Genomic DNA, 20,926 nt, shown 5'->3' on the forward strand with positions numbered 1-20,926 from the left:
CTGGAACAAGGAGCAGCCATACAAAGTTCTGCGGGTCAAGTTAGGAGTTTGGATTTTATTCTAAAAGCAATGGGAAGTCAAATAACAAATGACATTTCAGAAAGATTAGCCTAATGCTATATGAAGAATGAATGAAGTATAGGGATTCAAGAGAAAAAGCCAGGAGATCAAATTAGGAGGCTACTATGAAGTTCAAGTAACAAAATAGCCAGGGTTAAGGCGATGGTAGTGGAGAAGGAGAGAAGGAGAAAAACTCAAGACATATTTTGGAAGTAGAATGGACCTCTCCTAGTCTACCTCCTACACAGGGTAGAGAAACATGACCTAGTCCTAAACAAAGCATCTTTTTCCTTAGTGATAGTGGCTGGTTCAAGAATAGACACATGACCCAAGCTTGGCCCACAAGATTATTTCAGGAACCAGGAATGACTTTCATTCTTGTTTTGGTAGTCATAAGGACAATATAATCGTAGAATTGTATCAGTAGAAAACATTAATTATTCCCTAATATCCACAGTCCCCTTCTTTTAGCAAAAGACTACTTCTCCACAAGTTTTACTTGGGTATATGGCCACTCAGCAAGAGCTAAGCCTTAGATATGGCTGTGTAAGAAATTTCTGGTCAATGGGATATAATGGAAAATGATGTTGGCAACCCGTTGGTCAATTCCTCAAAAGGAAGTTACCTATGTTGACCTTTCTGTTTCTTATTTCTCTAGTATTAGTTTACTAGGGCTACCATAACAAAATATCATAGAGTGGGTAGTTTAAACAACAGACATTTATTTTCTCACAGTTCTGGAGACAGTAAGTCCAAGATCTGGGTGTCTGCAGATTTGTTTCTCCTGAGGCCTCTCTCCTTGGCTTGCAAATGACCACCTTCTTGCTGTATCCTCACATGGCCTTTTCTCTGTGGGCATGTATCTCCGGTGTCCTGTGTTCAAATTTCCTCTTTTTAAAAGGACATTAGTCAGATGGATTAAGGCCCACTCATATGACCTGATTTAACCTTAATTACATTTTTAAAGGACTTATCTCCAAATATAATCACATTCTGAGGTACTTGCGGTTAAGAGCTTCAAAATATTAATATTAATGTTGGGGACACACAATTCAGCCCACAACAGGCTGAAACATGGAAATGGTGCTAGTGAACCACAGTAGATCTTGTAGATGAACACTCCAAATCAGAGCTGTCCAATAAAACTTCCTGTGATGATGGAAATATTATACATATGCACTCTCCAATATGGTAGCCACTAGCTACACATAATATTTAAATTAAAAATTTAAAAAAATTCAACTCAAATCCTTAGATGCACTAGCCACATTTCAAGAGCTCAGCGGCAACTTGTGGCTAGCGGCTACAGTATTTGACAGCACTGATTAAGGGATGGTGTATCAAGTGCAAGACAGTAGGTACTTAGATGTGTGAATAACCTGAAGGTATACCTCTGGAGTAGCACATAAAAGAATAACAAATTTCTATCTTGCCTGATATGTCTTGGAATCTCTTTGTTCAAATGATCCATCCTATACCTTAACTAATACAGTTAATTGGAAGTGACATGCTGCTCTAACAAACTCCTAAAATCTCTGGAAAGGCTTAGAGAACAGGTAGCAAGGAAACATCTCAGGCTGGAGATCTAATGACCGCAGAACGTTTAGTAAAACTCTTGCCTACAATAATTGGAAGAGCACATCATATGCCTGCTAAGTCTGTAGTTCTAAGAAAAGCAGTTAGAAAAACTCGAAATACGGTGTGTGCTGGCTATTTAAAGATCAACGAGAAAGATCAATTCACCTATAAAGCAGTTTGCAAGCACAGACAGACACGAAAACAGTGCTACTAAAAAGAAGCTTTCTCAGTGGCAAACTCTGACCTACAAGAGTCCAGTAATTTGGGGCCTCTCAGGGTGGAAAAGGCAGCTGCTTCTGTGCTCTAAATACCAGGAAATAACTTTGTGAGTTCAAGGGTTCTCAGTCAGGTAGTAGCAAAGATCAAGTTGAGAGTGTTGCTTGTCCACCTGTGACGGTTTCTTAGCAAGAAGAGAGGACAGCAGACATTTTGTAGCACAAATACCTTCTCTCAATGATTCAGTCAAATGCTAATCTAGGTACTGCTGTGAGGAGATTTTGCAGATGTAATTGAAGTTCCTAATCAACGGACTTTAAGCTAGGGTGATCATCCTCAGTGAGTCTGACCTAGTCAGGTGAGCTCTTAAAAGAGATCAGGTTCTTCCAAGCATATGAGACTCCAAATGGCAGCTGAATCTACAATTGTTCTCTCTTCGCTGTATCTTCCCTTCCTGACTGCCTATGGAGAACAGCTTCAGCCTGAGCCCATGGATTCCACCTTGCCCACAATCTTCTCCCACTAACTGCCTGCCGTACAGATTTCAGACTTGCTTAGCCAGCCCTCACAATCATGTAAGCCAATTCCTTGTAATAAATCTCTTAATACATAACAATCATATATAAATCTACTTGCTCTGCTTCTCTGGTTAAACCCTTATTGATACATCATCGAAGACTCTTATCTCAGATCCTCTAGAGGTAGCCAGGAAACCTAAGGGAGAGAGGAGCTAGCCTAGCACAGAGACCAGTAAATAAGAGAATCAGCAGGTTTCCAAAACTTATGACTAAGAGATATTTTTCTATAGTTAATGTTACATGGTCCCGATGTAAGAAAAACAAAACAGAAATCTATTATGTTTTTGAAAGAGTTTTACCAACAAGCTACATTACTGGCCTAAAAATCTTACACTTGAACTTTAAGTAACCCTACAGGCCCTGCATCTATACCAACTGGTAGGGGGCTACAAAAGTTGTGCACTTCCTAGGGATGTCACACCCTCCAATGCCTACTACTTCAAATGTGGCTAAGGAAGATAATAAGAAAGAATCATCTAAAGAACTAAGCAAAGGAAATAGACAACAGTGAAAAGAACATTCCTCTCATAGAGGAAAATCAGTACAACCAAGAAACTTACTCAGTAGCCAAGGCGAAGTTGTCACAGAAGGATTTCATTATTAATATGTACCAATGACTGCTGTGTACTTCCTATTCTTCCCTTCTCTAGAAGAGTTTTCATTATGATTATCCTATTCCTACTCACTACTACACAATGGTTTGGGTGAAAAGAGGGAGAGATAGTTGTTTATTGTTTTATAGATCACTAGAATTATCTGAATTAAGAGGAAAAGCATTTTGTAGATTTTTTTCACTTGGAGCTATATGTAGTAACTAGATGGGACTTTGAATTGATTCTCTTGAGGAAAGAAATGATCAGGTGTTGGAAGAAAGGTTTGTACAAATGGTAGACGGCCAGAAGGGTGAGCCCAATTCTCAAAAAACAAAGGGTTAGGTTGCAGCTGTAAACTGAGAGTCACTGGTATATAGATATATAATGACACAATAGTTAAAATCATCTAAATGAGACCAGATACAAAACAGAAAAGGGTCCAATGAAGTAAATAAAGTATGTTTGCTATGCGGGGTAGAAGGAAGCAAGATGACCAACAAAAAACAGTGAGGTAGAAACAGGAGAAGGTGGTATTACATGAGCAAAGAGAGGATTACGTTTTAAGAAGCAAGAGTCAGTCAACTGCTATAGAAAGGAGTAAATAAGAAACAGACACAAGAATTAAATACTATATCCAAAAAGAGATCCATGTATCTTTGAAAAACAAAGTACAAAAAAGAATTTCTAAGAGTTTTAAAATACCGGAGTGAGGAAGTTCTCCAGAAGTCATAAAAGAATAATACATTTTACTAAACAATAATTTTTTCTATGTTGTGAAAACAATGTCAAGGGAGAATACTGTAACACATAACACTATGAAAAATTAATACGTATAATTACCACCAACAAATCACTAAGAAAAAGACAAGACAATCCTAACAGAAAAATAGGTAAGGGACAAACCAGGAAATTTTCAAAAGACATCCAAATGAAGATCAAAGATTAAAAAACTTATACTCGATGTTGACAGTAATCAGAAAAATGAAAACAAAACACCATTTTTTTGTTTAACAGATTTTTAAAACTAAGTAAATTAACCACATCTAGGAACATTCTCATACACTGCTGATGTAAGTAAAACTTGAGAGTATTTATCAAATTTAACATGTGCATACTCTAGCCCAACAATTCCATTTCCAGGAATCCATCCCAAAGAAATAGTTTAATACTCAAAAATAACTGTACAAGGATGTTCACTTCACTAATAGCAATGTAGTGAAAACAATCTAAATGTCTACCAAAATAAAAGATCAAATTATGAACATATGTATTATGGAACATTCATAAGTAAATAATAATGTAACAAATATTAACGTACTCTCACACACACACACGCACTCAGTCTCATCAAGAAACAAAAATTTGATATACACCAACTGTTAGCAGCATTTACTCTAAGAATGGAATAAAAAGCCCTATGTATTAGAAGACATTTTTGTAAGTATAAATTCCCTCATTAGTTATATTTTTAAATACATAAAAATCACAATCTGAAGACTCATCTCTTCAATTGATATATTTGAAGAAAGCTCATCAATAAAAATTTCAGCAAGCAAAATTTCTAAGTGGTACCTCTGCTCTTGCGATAATTTGATTACTACCTATCAAGGAAAAAGAATGAAAAGACATATTTCAGGTAATGATTAATTCTGAAGAGAGAATAATAGGTGATTTTTCTATTCTTTAAATCTTTTTGAGTTTGTCAAGTTTTCTGCAAATACGTGTTTCTACAAATAGGTATAAATTAATGAATTACATTTAATTACATGTAACGCTATATTTAAAATCTTAAGAATTTTCATCGTACACTGTCTTGTAAATCAATCTCTCATATCTTAACCTATCTCCACCTGCATCAATCACAAGTATATTAATATAGATACTCTCCTTTCTTACTATAAAACCTTCAAGGTAAACTTAGAATGGATGACTCTTTAGTATAATCTAGTTGTCAAGGACACTCTAGAAAAATCATACATACAGACCTCATCTTAAAAACAAACAAAATATCAAAAATCACTGAGTATCGTAGGAGACACTCATAAAAGACATAAACTCTACCCTACTAGCATTCAAAAACCAAAACAAAATGATCCCTATGATCAAAAGGCACACAGTTACACCAAAAATGAATATAGATGCGCAAAAAAAGTACAGGACTTATACAGGGCTAAAATCATCTTCAGTTTTACATTATAACTAGTTTTATCTCTACAAAATTTAAATTTTATGAATCTAGAAATAATGTCTCCATTTCGTCAAAACCCTTATAATCCCTAGGTAATTTTGCTAGGTGTTAATAATGCTTCTTAAATAAATTTAGTTCAAAGAGTATACTAGTGATAATTATCACTATTATCTAATAATCATAGCTAATAAGATTAGATAATAGCTAATAATCATATGGAAAACTGAATTCTAACATTGTGCTAAGTTTCCATGTATGTAAGTTTTACTAACTACAATATGTACAAAGTAATTTAACTTATTCATGTTTAACGTATACAGCTATAATTTTAAATATTTTTTTTTCACATTCATTGGGAAGGAAATAGTTGAGATTAGACAATGAAAACAGCCACACATAGGAGATACTCAATAAATGTTTGTCAGGTAAAAGAATTAACTCCTGTAGGAGTTAATTCTAGTATGTGCTATACTAGAGGCTTTGCAACAAGACCATTTTCATTATTAATGCCATAAAAAGATAAACATGACATAGAGAAAGAAAGAGACAACAATGGGGTTAAAGGCATTTGTAACACAAACAGGTGGGCTTCCTTTTCTTGTCAATCTTCAGATTTAGGTTGACAGGAAAGAGGGAAAGGAAAATAGATCTCTATGGTAACATATATTTATTCCAAATTCAAAACTAATGGAACCAACCTTTCCACTTCCAAAATAGGTTTCAATCAAATGTTTTTAAGCTAATTAAGAGATGATCCATAAAGAAACCAGACCACGAAATAAGTTTAGAACAGGTTCTTATTTCTTCACTTTTGTATTTTTCTTTTCTATTCCTTTCTTTCGTGGGGGAAGATGGGGATAAAAAAAGTGAAAGGTTAAATTAGGCAAGCTAATAGTATTTTTGGGAAGAGGAAATGGGGAGGCAAAATTCCCTGCAAGAGATGCACAGCCATAAAGTAGTTTCCTAAGTGTGCCATTTCTAGAATGTACTTTCAAATAATCTCAAGAAACAAAAAATGAATTTATTTTCTAAACTGAAATAGCACTATCTGGTACACATTACGATATTCTCTATGTTATAAGGAGTTTGAGTATGAAGTAATAAGCAATAAGAATATACTTAAATAAAGTCGGCCAGGCGCTGTGGCTCACGCCTGTAATCCCAGTACTCTGGGAGGCCGAGGCGGGCGGATCACAAGGTCAGGAGTTGGAGACCAGCCTGACTAACATGGTGAAACTTCGTCTCTACTAAAAATACAAAAATTAGCCGGGCGTGGTGGCACCCGCGCCTGTAGCCTCAGCTACTCGGGAGGCTGAGGCAGAAGAATCACTTGAATCTGGAATGCGGAGGTTGCAGTGCGCCGAGATTGCACCACGGCACTCCAGCCTGGGAGACACAGCGAGACTTTGTCTCAAAAAAAATAACATAATAAAAAATAACGAAAATATATTTAAGTAAAATCTACAGTCCTCAATCATGGATTCCATTTCCAGCCCTACCATCATTTTTAACCTATCCCTCTCTAGACCTTCTCGTTTTAGTCATCATTTTCATGGTACAGCAGCCAAAAATATACATAATCTATTTTGTGCAGATGTAGCATAGCATTATTTAAAATGAGAATTATGATTCCGGTTATCGCCAATGCCTTAAATTCACCCTACATTATACTAAGCTTTTACGAAGAAAGCATGCTGTATTTCAGATCATTTACTCAAAACACATTTTTTTACCCTTGACTCACAAAAACCTATTTAATATTTTTCAATTTATTCTTAACAATCTTGCTGCCCATTCTTATCGGCATAATTCACTCTGATTTGCAAGTTTTGAGAGATTTCACTATATATCAAAATTGTTTCTAAAGGCTGCGTACAGTAGCTCACACCTGCTAATTCCAGCACTTTGGGGGCCGAGGTGCGTGGATCACTTGGAGCCGGGAGTTTGCGACTAGCCCAGCAAATATGGTGAAACCCTGACTCTAATAAAAATACAAAACAATGAGCCAGGCGCAGTGGCTCACGCTGCAACTCCAGATACTCGGCAAGCTGAGGTGGGAATTGCTTGACTCCGGGACGCGGAGGTTGCAGTGAGTCGAGGTCACGCCACTGCACTCGAGCGTGGACGACCTTGTCTCAAAAAAAAAGAAAAAAAGAGTTGTTTATAAAGACACTAATAATGGCTCCAATAGGAGTTCCTCAAGTACTCTAATGGTTTTTGTTGTTGTTGTTGTTGTTTGAGACAGTCTCACTCTGTTGCCCAGACTGGAGTGCAGTGGCACGATCTCTGCTCACTGTATCCTCTGCCTCCCGAGTTAAAGCAATTCTCCTGCCTCAGCCTCCCAAGTAGCTGAGACTTACTGGCGGGAGTCACTACGCCCCACTAATTTTTGTATTTTTAGCACTCTGATGTTTCAAACGTAAAATCTTTACATTTTCTTCTCCCCGCTCTTTTATCTCTAGTCTCACTCAGAAGTAAACTTAAAAATTAACCCCAGGCTGGATGCGGTAGCTCACGCCTATAATCCCACAGCATTTTGGGAGCCTGTGGCAGGAGGATCACTTGAAGCCAGGAGTTCAAGATCAGCCTGGGCAACAAAGTGAGACACCATCTCTACACACACACAAAAAGGTGACCCCTTTAAAACATCATGTAATGTTTACGAGTTTCACAGGACAGAAGGCACTCTAAGTTATGCTTTCAATAATCAGAGCTATATTATTTGAAGTTTCACAGCATGCTTGGGGAAAATAACAGTTAATATTTCCCTTTTCAATAACTGAAACCCCAAATTATAAATCATTATAAAAATAATACCTATATGGTCCCACAACTCTACATCCCGTCATGAATGAATAATAATAATTTCTAAAGACAAAAAAAATGTTAAGAAGTGAAGCACTGTTAAGTCAGAAAGGGTATTTTGCTTCTGGGTAAGAAGTAGATGGACATAACTCTACCAGACAGGTAAAGTTCAACGGACTAGAAGGGTATTCGCATTTACCCACCACCTTCAATTCCCTAATGACTTCCTATTTTTTTTGAAAAGATGAAAGCTGAAAAAAGTTAGGTTTGGTGTAGGTTACACCATGGATGTTGGTGCCTCCTACTGGTCCTAACAAAAATATAGTGGTACCAGTAGGCACTACTTCACATACCAATGTGAAGTAAAAATTCCTTTTCATCGGTGGTCAAGTATGGAAAAATTATGAAGGTCCTCATTAAATCTACATTTTTTAACCCACTAAATTATCCTTATAAAAATTCAGATAAACTGTCATAAACACAACTGCACTGCCTCAAGGACCTAAAAATTGTTTTTCTAATCAACTGGATGGCATAATCAGGTAACAGCAGAAGCAGGCTATAGTCTAGTGAATTTCTGGGAGTCAAAATATGCTACTTTGATGATTATTAAACACTGAAAACTTTCACAATACTAATTCCAGTTAAGTTGGTGAGGTTAAAAATGACTAAACTAAAAATAAGGGTTCAATTAAAACATCCCACAGGGGTCTACTGTAAATAATAGCTGCAACCAAGTTCTGTTACCTCAAGACTTGAAGTCCCAAAGATTTCCCACACTAAGTGGCTAATAAAGAAATGTTTATGAGTTATTCTTACTACAGAGATGAGACTTCATGAGAACCTAGCAGAGATGCAAAGACTTACATAAGACACATGGTACTATGTAGTAGGAGATACAAAGATGAGTAAGACAAGGCTTTTGCTTTCAGGTATGACAGTCCACAGCACACAGTGTAAACTGCTTCATTAATTAAAGGGCAAAATATGAAGATATAAAAGAGAGTAGGCATAGGCTGGTTTACCAGAAAGATGAGATCAATCTTGGACCCACTGCTTCACAAATAGGCCTTCTTTGTTATCACATTATCTGCTTAGTTAGAAGCAGTTTCCAAATCTGTAGTGAGAATGTTTCAAAGTAACAAGGTAGAAGGGAGAGGAGGAGGGTACCAGACCTCTTAGAGGATCTAATGAAAATTCTGCACATATACTATGGGGCTAGGGCAGAAAGGAAGAAAAATAAAGCCCTATAAGCACCTTCGACAAAATATTTTGTTTAATATCAGAGGATTCACAGCTTATCCAGACCCCAAGTTAACAATCTCTATTTAAAAGAAACATTTTTTTTTTTTCAAATTAATAAGGAAAGATGACCTTGAAAACTAAATATTTTGAAAGGCAAGGAAGAAGTCGTACATTGCCTCTAGAAAGGGTAGTTTTTCAGTATGAAGTTTTCATCTTGTTAACTTAATTCTAGGTGGTGGGAATATGGATTATTTTTCTATACTTTTCTGTATTTCTTGTTTTCTTTTTCTTTAGTGAATTTTTCAGAAGAAATGGAAAGAAAACTTGGGGTGACCAACTTGTCTTCAATGGCTGTCCAACTGCCGAAAAGCATCTTCCCTTATACAAGCTGAATTTGCCAATATCTGAAATATGGTACTCAACACCATACAGCATGACAGAGCGTATGAATGAGAGAACAAATGAATGAATGAGAAGGCTTTGAATCTAACAGTCCCAGGTTCAATTCCATTCTGACATTTATTAGCTATGTGATCCTGATGAGGTTGCCTAAAATCCTTCTACACCAGTATGTTTACCTGTAAAATGAATATTCCCTGCCAACACTTGAATACTTCTGAAACTCACACGTTATTCAAGATGTACATTTAACCACTTAAGCTCACTCTCATACCTCCCCAAACTTATAATATTTATTCAGTGGTGCATTTTTAAATTGAGGTGTCTTACAACAGTTTTGTTCACCATTGCTCACCCAGTATAGCACAATACCTAGCACATAGTAGGAACTCCAAACATTTATTGAATAATGAAAGAAATATAGCAGCACCTACTTCATAGGGTTACAGCGAGAATAAAATGAGAATACATGAAAACTGTATTAACTCATTTAACTCTCATAACAATGTTATAAAGTAGAATCTACTATCATTATCATTTATACCGTTTACATGAGAAAATTGCAGTAGAGATTTAAAAACTTGACCAAGGTCACAAAGCTAGTAAATGGTAGATCAAGGATTTAAATCCAAGCTCCAGAACCCATACCTTTAACCTTTACCTAGCTTTCACAAACAGTAGGTATTGAATAAGTATTCATTTTTATTTACTCATTAAAAATTTTAGGAGGCTTAAGGTACTTACCAGGCATTCAACAATCAATTCGTATTAGTTTAACTGGCTTTCCCCTTAATACTTACAGAAGATCATCATTGCTAAGAAAAGGAATTAAGAAATTAGAAAATGTTCAAATCTAAACTTCAGCTATTTAGAAGCCCTGGATCCAAGGGAAGAAGTTCTATTCCTTCTCTTCTTTTCCTAAATGAATGCTGAATCCTCCCTAAGTACTAGTTATTCACTGAAAATGTTTTGTTTTTTTCTAGTAGTGTGCTTAAGCAGGAGAGAAGACAAGATAAATTATAATTAAGACAGACTACTGCTTCAAAGATCTTAACATCTAGTTTACAAATACTGCTACATCAATTAAGAGATGAAACAAGCAAGCTTCTCTGGGCTAATCTAGGATTCCAAGCATCACAAAAGAGGAATTTAGATAGCACTTTTCCAATTAAAAAAAAAAAAAATTTCCAAATGAAGCTGAACACAGCCTAATTCTGAAATATTTTTTCTTTTTCCCTCATTTTCAACTCTCATTTTCTGTCTGTAAACAGATCCTCCCTGGCCTTGCAAATCCTTTCAATACTAAGTCAGTACTAATTCATTTATTGGCTCCCTTTGTCTAAAATTTCTTCACCAGGCTTATCTCTTGATTTAGTCACAGGTTACTTACAAAAATAGATGAAATTCTGATCAACTCCTACTGTATTTATACTTTAAGCATCTTCAACAAAAATGTTTTCCCCCTTTGAATTCCGCTTTAGAAAATACTAAGATCACAGTGCACAGTGGCTCACACCTGTAATCTCAGCACTCTGGGAGGCTGAGGCCAGTGGATCACCTGAGGTCAGGAGTTCAAGACTACCTCGGCCAACACGGTAAAACCCTGTCTCTACTAAAAAGACAAAAATTAGCCAGGCATGGTGGCAGATGCCTGTAATTCCAGCTACTCGGGAAGCTGAGGCAGGAGAATTGCTTGAACCTGGGAGGTGGAAGTTGCAGTGAGCCGAGATGAGACCGTTGCACTCCAGCCAGGGCAACAAGAGTGAAACTCCGTCTCCAAAAAAAAAAAAAAATACTAAGATCATTCAGTCATATTCAAAAATGCATTTAACAGAATGTAATGTTATTTCTGAAATAAAATATCAACTCTTGAAATTATAAGGTTTTTTTCTTGTAATAGTCAAAAGCAATTTAATTAATTTTGTCCACTAATTTGAAAGAGCATCATGGCTTTTATGTTAGAAAATACATTTGTATTTTCCATATTGGTCAGTCACTGAAAACCAAGAAAATTATGCATTTTCAATTTTACATCTAAGATTCTGTGTCAAATAGAGGGGGAGAGGGAGGCAGGAAGCTCTTGGTCTTATTTGTTTCCAGGTATACCCAAAGTTATGCAAATTATCTAAGACATGATTAACCTATTCTGAAACACTTTTAAGTAAAATCCTGTTCTCAATAACCCACTCCAATGTCTTGGAATTATATTCTTATTGTTCAACACTTAAATGAAGCTCTTATTTAAATTGAATCTTGTTTCCTTCCATTTTTCCCCTTTGGGCGGATACAGAGATTATTCAGATAGCATTTCTTTATAGCGAACCTATATATTTTTGTTAAATTAAAGTTATCCTTTCAGGTAAAATACCACAAAACCATAACCTTTCATATTCCTTCTTAATCTTTTGATGATTTTTACTGGAAGGATAATTTTAAAGATCATTTTATCTACTTTTTTTTATTGTGTAGCCTACAACAGAATGAATTAGAGAAAAGACAACATTGTGATTTTAGCCACAAGACTTCCTAGCTCCAGAAAGTTAGGCTTCTGCTGACATGTCAGTAAAATGGTAATTAAAAGAAAAACATTACACAACTCACTCCATTTAGCTTACAGTTTTATTTGTCTTTACTTTGGTCAAAAGATGAAAATGGGGCAGAGACAACCTGTACACCTTTTTGTCTGCTCATCCCTCATCTGCATAAATTTTTTTAATGGGTACACTTTTTTTTTTTTTTTTTTTTTTGAGACAGAGTCTCGCTCTTGTTGGCCAGGCTGGAGTGCAATGGCGCAATCTCGGCTCACTGCAACCTCCACCTCCTGGGTTCAAGCAATTCTTCTACCTCAGCCTCCCAAGTAGCTGAGATTACAGGCACCTGCCACCACGCCTGGTTAATTTTCTTGTATTTTTAGTAGAGATGAGGTTTCATCATGTTGGCCAGGCTGGTCTCGAACTCCTGACCTCAGGTGATCCACCCGCCTCGGTCTCCCAAAGTGCTGGGATTACAGGCGTGAGCTACCGCGCCCGTCCAATGGGTACACTTTCTTACACGTATTTCTCCTGACTCATCTTCATAACAAATGACAAACCCATTGTTTAATACCATGTAAGACAGGATAAGGTATGTTAAAAACATAGAAATACTACCATAGTTGGTCAAAGTCAACATAATCATTCCTATATTATAAAAGGAAAACAAACCTGACCCACAAAATAAACATACCTACAAACTTACAGCCATTCTTCATGATTTAAGGAATTACTAAAAGTTCTGCTTATTAGGCTGTATTCCAATGGACAAAACTACCTAGGTAGGTGAAGTTTGCAGCAGAATATCCCAGTGAGTAGTGCATTCAACTATCATAACCTGGCTCTAAACCAGAGCTTAATATTTTCAGGAGAATTTAAAATTTTAAGTAATGGTATTCTGCCTACAGCTGCATGATTGTGTTACCTTGCCATTCAGTAACTATTTTTCTGAATGATGTCAGAAGAGTGATAAAAGGAAATAAATTATCATTAAAAAGTGTACAGGTCTGAGCCATTAGAAAACTTTGATTTCTACTTTTGCTACTACCCACCACAACCACCTTCCTCTAAACCTTGTTTTCCTCCTTTTTAAAACAAAGGGTTGACTTATCTGTAAAACGTTTCTCACCTTTGAGAAGAATCATACAATTGAATGATTCTAAGTACCATAACAAATTTTATTAGGGATAAGGATCCCATCACATCTTTCTCTTCCTTGTTTCACATGCAGCCAGAGCAACACACTATTCTAAACATCCAAGTAGGCCAATATAAGTCAATCAATATAAACCTATTCTCAGAATCCAACAGGCTAAAAGGGAATAGAAACAAGGAGGGGCATATTTTTGTCATACATACTTGAACACTTAATATCTCTACCTACGTAACTTCATCCAGTCTGAGATAAAAGAGAGTCTGGTCTTCTACAAACAGACATGTGTCAAATCCTTTAAAAGGTACTTCTCTATTTCAACAGAGACCAGGATTCAATAAATCCAATGTTCAGAAAACCAGACTTGCATCAAAATAAGTTCCATGTTTGTGGAAGAGAATATAGTAAGTGTTAGTTCTAGACGAATCAGTTGGTCTCCTCTTAGAACTAAGTTTAAAATCAGTCTTCAAAGCTGTTTTCCCTCTGCTGATAAAGATTTCCCTCTCCAGATAAAGATTTTTCTAGATTCTATTTCAGGAAGAAGACAAGAGAGTGATAAAAGAGCTAATAACTAGTAAAGCTAACTCAGTTGGTTGTCAGTATGGTATGTTTTACTGAGCCTTTGGGTTGTAAGGGCTTCTATGAGGAATAAGGTCCTGCAACGCCGCCTGTCTGTGGACCCAAGAAAAATTACAAAGTTATTATGAAACCAGATCACTAGGACAAACCGAGAGGCCTTCCTATTCCAACTCACCACAACCAGGCCTGGCTCCAAAGCCGACTCTTTGGCTGTCCCATAGTATGGGACAACAGGTCCTAGCTTAATTCTAATTCACTAACGAGACATTTGAAGACATGTATGTATGTACGTGTAAGGATCAAATATATTTTTCATCCACTTACAAATGTATATGGTCATTTATAATTATTTAGAGTTACTGATAAATGTATACAAATACAGCATCAGCTCATCGAAAATCCTTGGGAGATCGAGGAAGTGAAGTTACTTCAGCAGCCAGGATAGTTACGAAAAACCCTGCAGAACAGTATGGAAAAGTACAGCTTCTCACGTGTCCCTCACATACACAAACACTTAGCTCTGAGTCCATTACAACCTTACGTCCCCCTCAAACTGCTCCCCTCCATCTCACAGCTGGGAGAAGTTGAACAACCTCCTAGTTGGTCCCCAAGAGACTCATCTACCTATTATTTTACTCCTCCCGCTTTGATCCCGATCCCGTCCCAGACTAAGGTGGCCCTACTGGCCCCAGGCAGATCACCCCCCCACCCCCCGGCGTGCAAACTGGGAATCTAACCAATTCCCTCCATCCTTAACCATGTGAGCCATGCCATGATAACAGGCTGTTCACCAACTCTGTGAACTCCGTGGTCCTCCCACCCCCACGTGTCAGCTACCCTCCCCCACATTCCCACACCTCACGATTTAGGCCGAGGGAAGAAAGGGGGCAGTCGAAAGCCTGGCCCCTAAGAGATCAACCCACTGGAATCTGTCCCACTGAAAGTCCCCTCCCACCTTCGGCCCCTATCCCTTACAGTCCCTTCCTCCCTCCTTCCTTGGAAACCAGGCCCTTGCCTCAGAAACCTCCTCTTCCTCGTCGTCGTCGTCCTCTTCTTCCTCGCTGTTGTTACTGCTGGTGCCGCCGCCGCCACCTCCGCCTCCACCGCCGCCTCCACCGCCGCCGCTGTTGTCGCTGTCGCTGCTGCTCTCGCTGCTGCTAGGGGGTCGGCAAGTCCGGTTACGCTTGGCCTTGTGGTGCTGCTGCTGCGGCGGCTTCTTCTTCAGGAGCAGGTCGCAGACTCGCACCATCCCACGAGGAGACGAGGCCGAGCGAGCTCCGCTGCTGCCGCCAACGCCGCCGCCGACCTCCGCCGCCGCGGGGGGGCCCGCCACAGCCGCCACCGCCGGGGGGCTCCCTTCTCCTTCTGCAGCCGTCGCCGCCGCCACCGGAACCGTCGCCTTCTCCATCCCCAGGGAAAGAGGGAGGGCGCGGACGGGGGAGGGGCGTGGGGGCTACGCTCTACCGCGACTTCGGCCGCACTGGGGCCGACACAGCAATCGGTGCCGTCTCCGCCGCCACCGCCTCGGTCACCTCTACTGCCGCCGCCGCCGCCGCTCCGCCAGCTCTCACCTCGTCTCGCGATACTAAGGGCGGGGAGCCTGACGATGGGAGGGAGGGAGAGGGAGGGAGCAAGGGAAGGGGGGTGAGGCGTTTAAGAGGGATACCGGGTGTCGGGAGAACCAGAGAAGAGGAGACTAGAAAGCCGGGGAAGTGTGCCTGGGGCACGTTCCGAAGGGGAACGGCGGGGACAGATAAGGGGGGCGCGATTGCAGCCGGAGCGCCCGCGAGCTCCCGGATTTCTTCTCTTTCCTCTCTATTTCCCGCACACACAGCCCTGCAGCCCTCCCTTCTTCCTTCCTGGCTTGTGATTAGAACGCAGCCGCAGGCGGAAGTGCAGTGACGCCATCAGCCGTCGCCTGAGCCGTGGGGCGCGGGCGGCCGAAAGGCGAAAGTGAGATTTCGAGGGCCGGGTCTGGGGCCCCGCGGGCGCGCTGTGCTACGATGTGTGGGGAGTACCGGGAGGCTGGAGAGGAGCCGGCCCCCGGCAGTGTGAGGTGCGGAAGCGCGGTCCAGACACTTTGTTGACGGGAGGCCAGTCCGCCAGATCCGGGAGGTGGGGCCTCGTTCTGGACTGCTGTACGTAGTTTTATTCCTGGTCGTTTTTTTCGACCGCCAAATCGAGAGATAAAGCTTTGGATCATGAGAGATGGCGTCGTGTTGGGAAAACAGCCTTCTTTACCTAAGTTTAAGCTTGGCTCATAGACATCCTCTACGAGTTTACACGTGTGTAATATGAAGGCAGTCGATTAGGAGATGTCTAAGGTCATTACACCTCAAGTTTACGAGGGGAGGAAGACACGGGAAGGATGCGTGGTCTGTGCCAGACTTGTAGACGATTCTCTGAATGACCCTGATTTAGCTCTTCTGGCCCTCTTAGATTCAACTTGGAAGCAGGCATAAATAATGATTATTGTCGGTATACTTCTCTCGGAAGGAATATTGTGATGGGGGTTGTGGGTTAATTTTTAGGTGTCTAAAGAACTTTTAGGACTTTTGAAATGATAGTGGAGCCCATTGAACTCAGAATTATCCCTTTCTGGTCTAGTGGGAGTATAGTGGCATAAGGAAAATGAAGCAAACATCAAAGACAGATGTACTGGCACAAGATTAAAAGTATGTCTCAGCTGACATAGTTGCCATTTTAAGACTGCTAAGTTTAGCTGAATATGCCTGGATTTTTTTTTTTTTTTAGCATTTTTTTCTTTTTAGCATTGGCATACCATATGAAATGTGGGCAGTTGCCAGTACTCTACAGAGTACCATGGCAGAATTGGCAATGACTAAATCAATTCATTCAAACAAAAATTCATCATGTGCCTACTGTGTGCATAATTTGTGGAATCAAAGTCTCTGTTTCCAGGGGCTTTACAGTGTAATAACTGCTATAGTAAATATATATGCAGAGTGGTAACCATCTGCCTATTCCTCTCCTACGGTCGTTGCTGAGTCCAGTGTAGAACAAAGCACTGCATTGTGTATCTCACCACTACTGATTTAGATTTTATAATTTCAGCTGCATCCCTCCCTCCTGCTTTGTATATTCTTCAGCATCTTTTTCTCCCTTTCCACTTGAATACTTTTTTCAGTCTTTAAATCCCAGCCCATTTCATTATATGACTTTTAACTTAGAACTTCACAGTTTTCCAAGTGCTAGAAATTTCCTGAGATTTCCTTTTCTCCAGTATCTAGGAATGAGAGACTCACTGTTAATATGTGAGATTAACTCTTCATACATATTCTAGTTCCAATACCCCTCTTTCTCATCCAGTAATTATCTTTTCTGTTGTCAACCTTCTACAAATTCTGGTTTCTTAGCTAATTCTTCTGTAGCTTTCAGTTGTTTCCTTCACAAGCAAACTTTCTTTCCTTAAAAACTATTCTATACTCAGGAGGCTGAAGCAGGAGAATCGCTTGAACCGGGGAGGCGGAGGTTGCAGTGAGCTGAGATCGTGCCACTGCACTCTAGCCTGGGCGACAGAGCGAGACTCCACCTCAAAAAAAAAAAAGTCTTCTACATTCAGTGTCTTTTTTGTTTTCTGAAATTGACTTGTCAGCACTCTGCAGTCTAGTTCCTGTGTCTATCGTGCTACCAAAAATACTCTCTTTAAAGTAATCTCATTGTTTGGAAGAAAATGAGTTTTTTGCTCATTAGTATAATAGTGAAATGATGATCCTATTTCACTAGTAGGATAAAGTTCAAAACTACTAAAATGGACAAGGCCCGTAAAGTCACTTTCTTTTATTTTTATCTAACTTTTTTTTTCCCCGCTAGAACCTCTGGCAGGAACTGACTAGCCCATGAAACATTTCTTCCCGGGCACACAGCTAAACTAAATTTCATAGCTTTCCCTGTAGTTGGTTGTAGTCATGTGATGAACTACCTTTTTTTTTTTTTTTTTTTTTTTTGAGACAGAGTTTAGCTCTTGTTGCCCGGGCTGGAATGCAATGGCACAATTTCAGCTCACCGCAACCTCCGCCTCCTGGGTTCAAGCGATTCTCCTGCCTCAGCCTCCCAAGTAGCTGGGATTACAGGCATGCACCATCACACGCAGCTAATTTTGTATTTTTTAGTGGAGACACGGTTTCTCCATGTTGGTCAGGCTGATCTCGAACTCCCGACTTCAGGTGATTCCCCCGCCTCAGCTTCCCAAAGTGCTGGGATTACAGGCCAGAGCCACTGTGCCTGGCCGTGATTAACTTCTAGCCAATGAAATATGAATGGAAATGATGTGCTCATTTTTAGGGTTAATGAAGTCCTATTCTCCCTTACTCTTTCTTCATCAACCTGATGCCTTTCAGCATGGTGACCTTGAAAACTATATGTTGGAGATGCCAAAGACAGAAAAGAGAAGGAGTGGCTGAAACACTACTTGGAAGAGAGCCACCCCAATTAGATACACTCCTTTTTGGACTTCTTGTAAGAGACAAAATTGAGATTTGAGAATTTATATGTATAGGAGCTAGAATGACCATAGCTAGTCCAGAAATTGGTACCAGAAGTGGAGTACTGCTAAGACAATAACCTAAAATATGTTACATCAGCTTAGTTATGATGTAGCAGGTGGTAGAGAATGTGATTTGGAGGCTGGAAAAAGGAGGCCCATGTTTGCAGTGGCAAAGTAATTAGTAAAACTGTCACCTGAAATAATTCAAAATCAGATCACCTATTTAGATTAGCTCCAGAGGAAATTATTGAAAAGAGCAAAAGTAATACTACGTGTTGAATTTTATATTTTACTTTTAGTAAGTTTTTACTAAAGAGAAACTCAGGAGATACTTGGCAGAAGTGAGAGTGTACACCAATATTTCTCAGGGAGGGTTGGAAGAGGTGACTTTTTAAGACTTCTAACAATATTTAAAAAAAAAAAAAAAAGCTAGAAGAGGTCTTGAGTATAGTTACCAGTGAGATTAAGTCCTGCAACAAAGATCAGGAAAAGGGTTTGGTCTTTCCATTCAAAGTCATTATTGTAGATGGCTTCAGGATAGCTATGATAAAGATCTAAAGGAACTGGCATAGGAGCAAGGAAGCAAAGCAGTAAATTAGGCTTGATAATAAGATAATAAGTAAGAAAGAACTTTGGGTGTAGTTACTAGAAGCAAATCAATCAGAAGACTACATTTTTGGAGGAACTTTATTACTAATCATACTAAATCTGGTTCAGATATCATTGTTTGGCTGTTAAAACAGAGGGTAACTGTCCAACCCCAAGCTTGCATAAGTAGAAGAATAGAGCATTAAACCTTAACAGCTCTCCAGTACTCACATATGATGTGGCCGTGGAGAATGATGAAAAAAAAGAACATTTCAGAAGCTCATATCAGGAGCTGTACAAAGGAATGGACAGGGAGTTTTTTCCTGAAGACTAGAATTGGGGTCTCATCAGAACTGTTTTCAGTCTCCAGGAGATGGGCCACAAAATGTTTATGCAGTATTTCCTCATTATTATACATGAATAGTATTGCTCAGTATCATTTTTCTTTTCTAAATGAGAGAATGTATTATAGTTACCTGTCTCTGAGTTACCACTGTATACTGGATTTGTAGGGATGGGGTGACAATAAAGATAATTTGTTTTTTTAGTTCTTAGGTCACATCTGTACCTAATGAAGACAGCTGCACATTTTCTGAAAATCCTAGACTTTGAGCCTGTTCCAGTAACTGGTTAAAACTTCAGATTGTCTCCTTTGAGACAGGGTATGTTCTGTGTGTGGAAAGACAGGTAAAATACATGTTTAGTGATCAGAATAGTAGATTCTTGCAGATACTAAATTCTTCTGGCCACACAGCTATATTTCCATGCTTCTCTTCCAATTAGGTATATGGGTTAGGTGTGCTAATTCGGTTCTAACCAGTGGAATGTGAGTAGAAGTGATGTGCTCCTATTCCAGCTCTGGCCCATGGAAACATCACATGAGCAATCCAGTATATTACCACTCCCTACCAACTTGAGGCAGATGAGCAAATTTGCACTGGAAGCTATGTGTTAAAGATGGCGAAGCCACAAGGTAGGACTCCTGGATTCCTAAATCTTCATTTGGAGGATACTTGCTTCCCAATTAGAGACACTTGTGCTAGAGTTTCCTGACTTTTCACTTGGAGGATACTTGCTTGCCAATTAGAGACACTTGTGCTGCAGTTCATATGCGTTCTTTTGTGTTAGGCCACTGAGATTTGAGAGCGTGTCCGAAGTAGACCTGTCCCTCTTTCTGCAGATGCAATCGTTCATTACCTAATTCTGATTTTTATACCACAGGATGGGTGTAAAAATCAGGCTAGCCAAAGTATCCTATCATTCAGCCATAGTGATTAGTTCAGGAATGGGCAGATTAACAAAACTGAAGTTAATCAGAGATAGTTTCACCATTTGGGCTAGCACTATCGAGAAAAAGGCACCTGCTTTTGAAATAATAATTAAAAAAAAAAAAAAAACAAGCTACATCTGGCCTTTGGTCATCATGTAGAGTGAACCTGCTTAAGAATGAAATCATTACAGGAAAACAGTCTCAATGATACTGCAGAAGGGGAAGATATCCCATGAATTGAGAAATATTTCCTGGGTTTCTACTCAAGATTGAAATTCCAAGAGGTAAGGCATAGATACTGCCAGGAAGACCTGGGAATTCAAAAAAAGGGAGCTCTCTGAGACTAGGGTCACATCCTAACAGCTCACAGCTCTTCTCTAGTGTGCTGGAGTCCTCAGAATCTGCTGGTCTTGATTCACTGATGGGGGCAACCAGTGTCCCCTTAGTGTCCGGGCAGAAACATACTGTACCTTGGTTTTAGAAAGTAGGTTGGCAGGCATCTTTCCTCATTCCCATCAAGGAGTTGGTACCTGCCACAATATATTGTAAATCCTTTTCTCTGTTCTTCTAGAGCTACTACAAAGTGCTGGAGAAGGAAAAGCTCCTAAAGCAGTCTGTCATCCTGAAGGCCAAATT

The 20,926-nt window shown here is 39.3% G+C and overlaps 1 protein-coding gene, 2 long non-coding RNA genes and 1 other non-coding gene across 10 annotated transcripts in view; 3 read left to right on the plus strand and 1 right to left on the minus strand.

Annotated features, from left to right (window-relative positions):
* ANKRD17 (ankyrin repeat domain 17) overlaps positions 1-15,574 on the minus strand; it is a 182,729-nt gene extending 167,155 nt beyond the window's left edge. For 2 of the 4 annotated variants that reach the window (XM_003898780.3, XM_009206951.2), the window contains exon 1: positions 14,941-15,464. In XM_003898780.3, the coding sequence (XP_003898829.1) occupies positions 14,941-15,333 (393 nt within the window). In that variant the 5' untranslated portion in view covers positions 15,334-15,464. Of the gene's footprint in view, positions 1-14,940 lie in introns of all 4 variants that reach the window. The other 2 variants (XM_003898779.4, XM_009206954.3) reach the window with 1 other exon arrangement.
* Positions 15,575-15,891: 317 nt separating this feature from the next.
* Positions 15,892-20,926, plus strand: part of LOC103884404 — a 103,470-nt gene continuing 98,435 nt past the window's right edge. For 2 of the 4 annotated variants that reach the window (XR_002522077.2, XR_001902561.3), the window contains exon 1: positions 15,967-16,063. This is a non-coding gene — a long non-coding RNA (uncharacterized LOC103884404). Of the gene's footprint in view, positions 16,064-20,926 lie in introns of all 4 variants that reach the window. The other 2 variants (XR_001902565.2, XR_001902566.3) reach the window with 2 other exon arrangements.
* LOC110743280 lies at positions 18,051-20,446 on the plus strand. The gene is made up of 2 exons (XR_002522080.2): positions 18,051-19,682; positions 19,877-20,446. It is a non-coding gene; the product is annotated as an uncharacterized LOC110743280 (long non-coding RNA).
* Positions 20,627-20,755, plus strand: LOC116274335. The gene has a single exon (XR_004182961.1). It is a non-coding gene; the product is annotated as a small nucleolar RNA SNORA3/SNORA45 family (small nucleolar RNA).

This window comes from Papio anubis, chromosome 3, assembly GCF_008728515.1.
Source record: "Papio anubis isolate 15944 chromosome 3, Panubis1.0, whole genome shotgun sequence".
In the NCBI taxonomy this organism is placed as follows: Eukaryota; Metazoa; Chordata; class Mammalia; order Primates; family Cercopithecidae; genus Papio; species Papio anubis.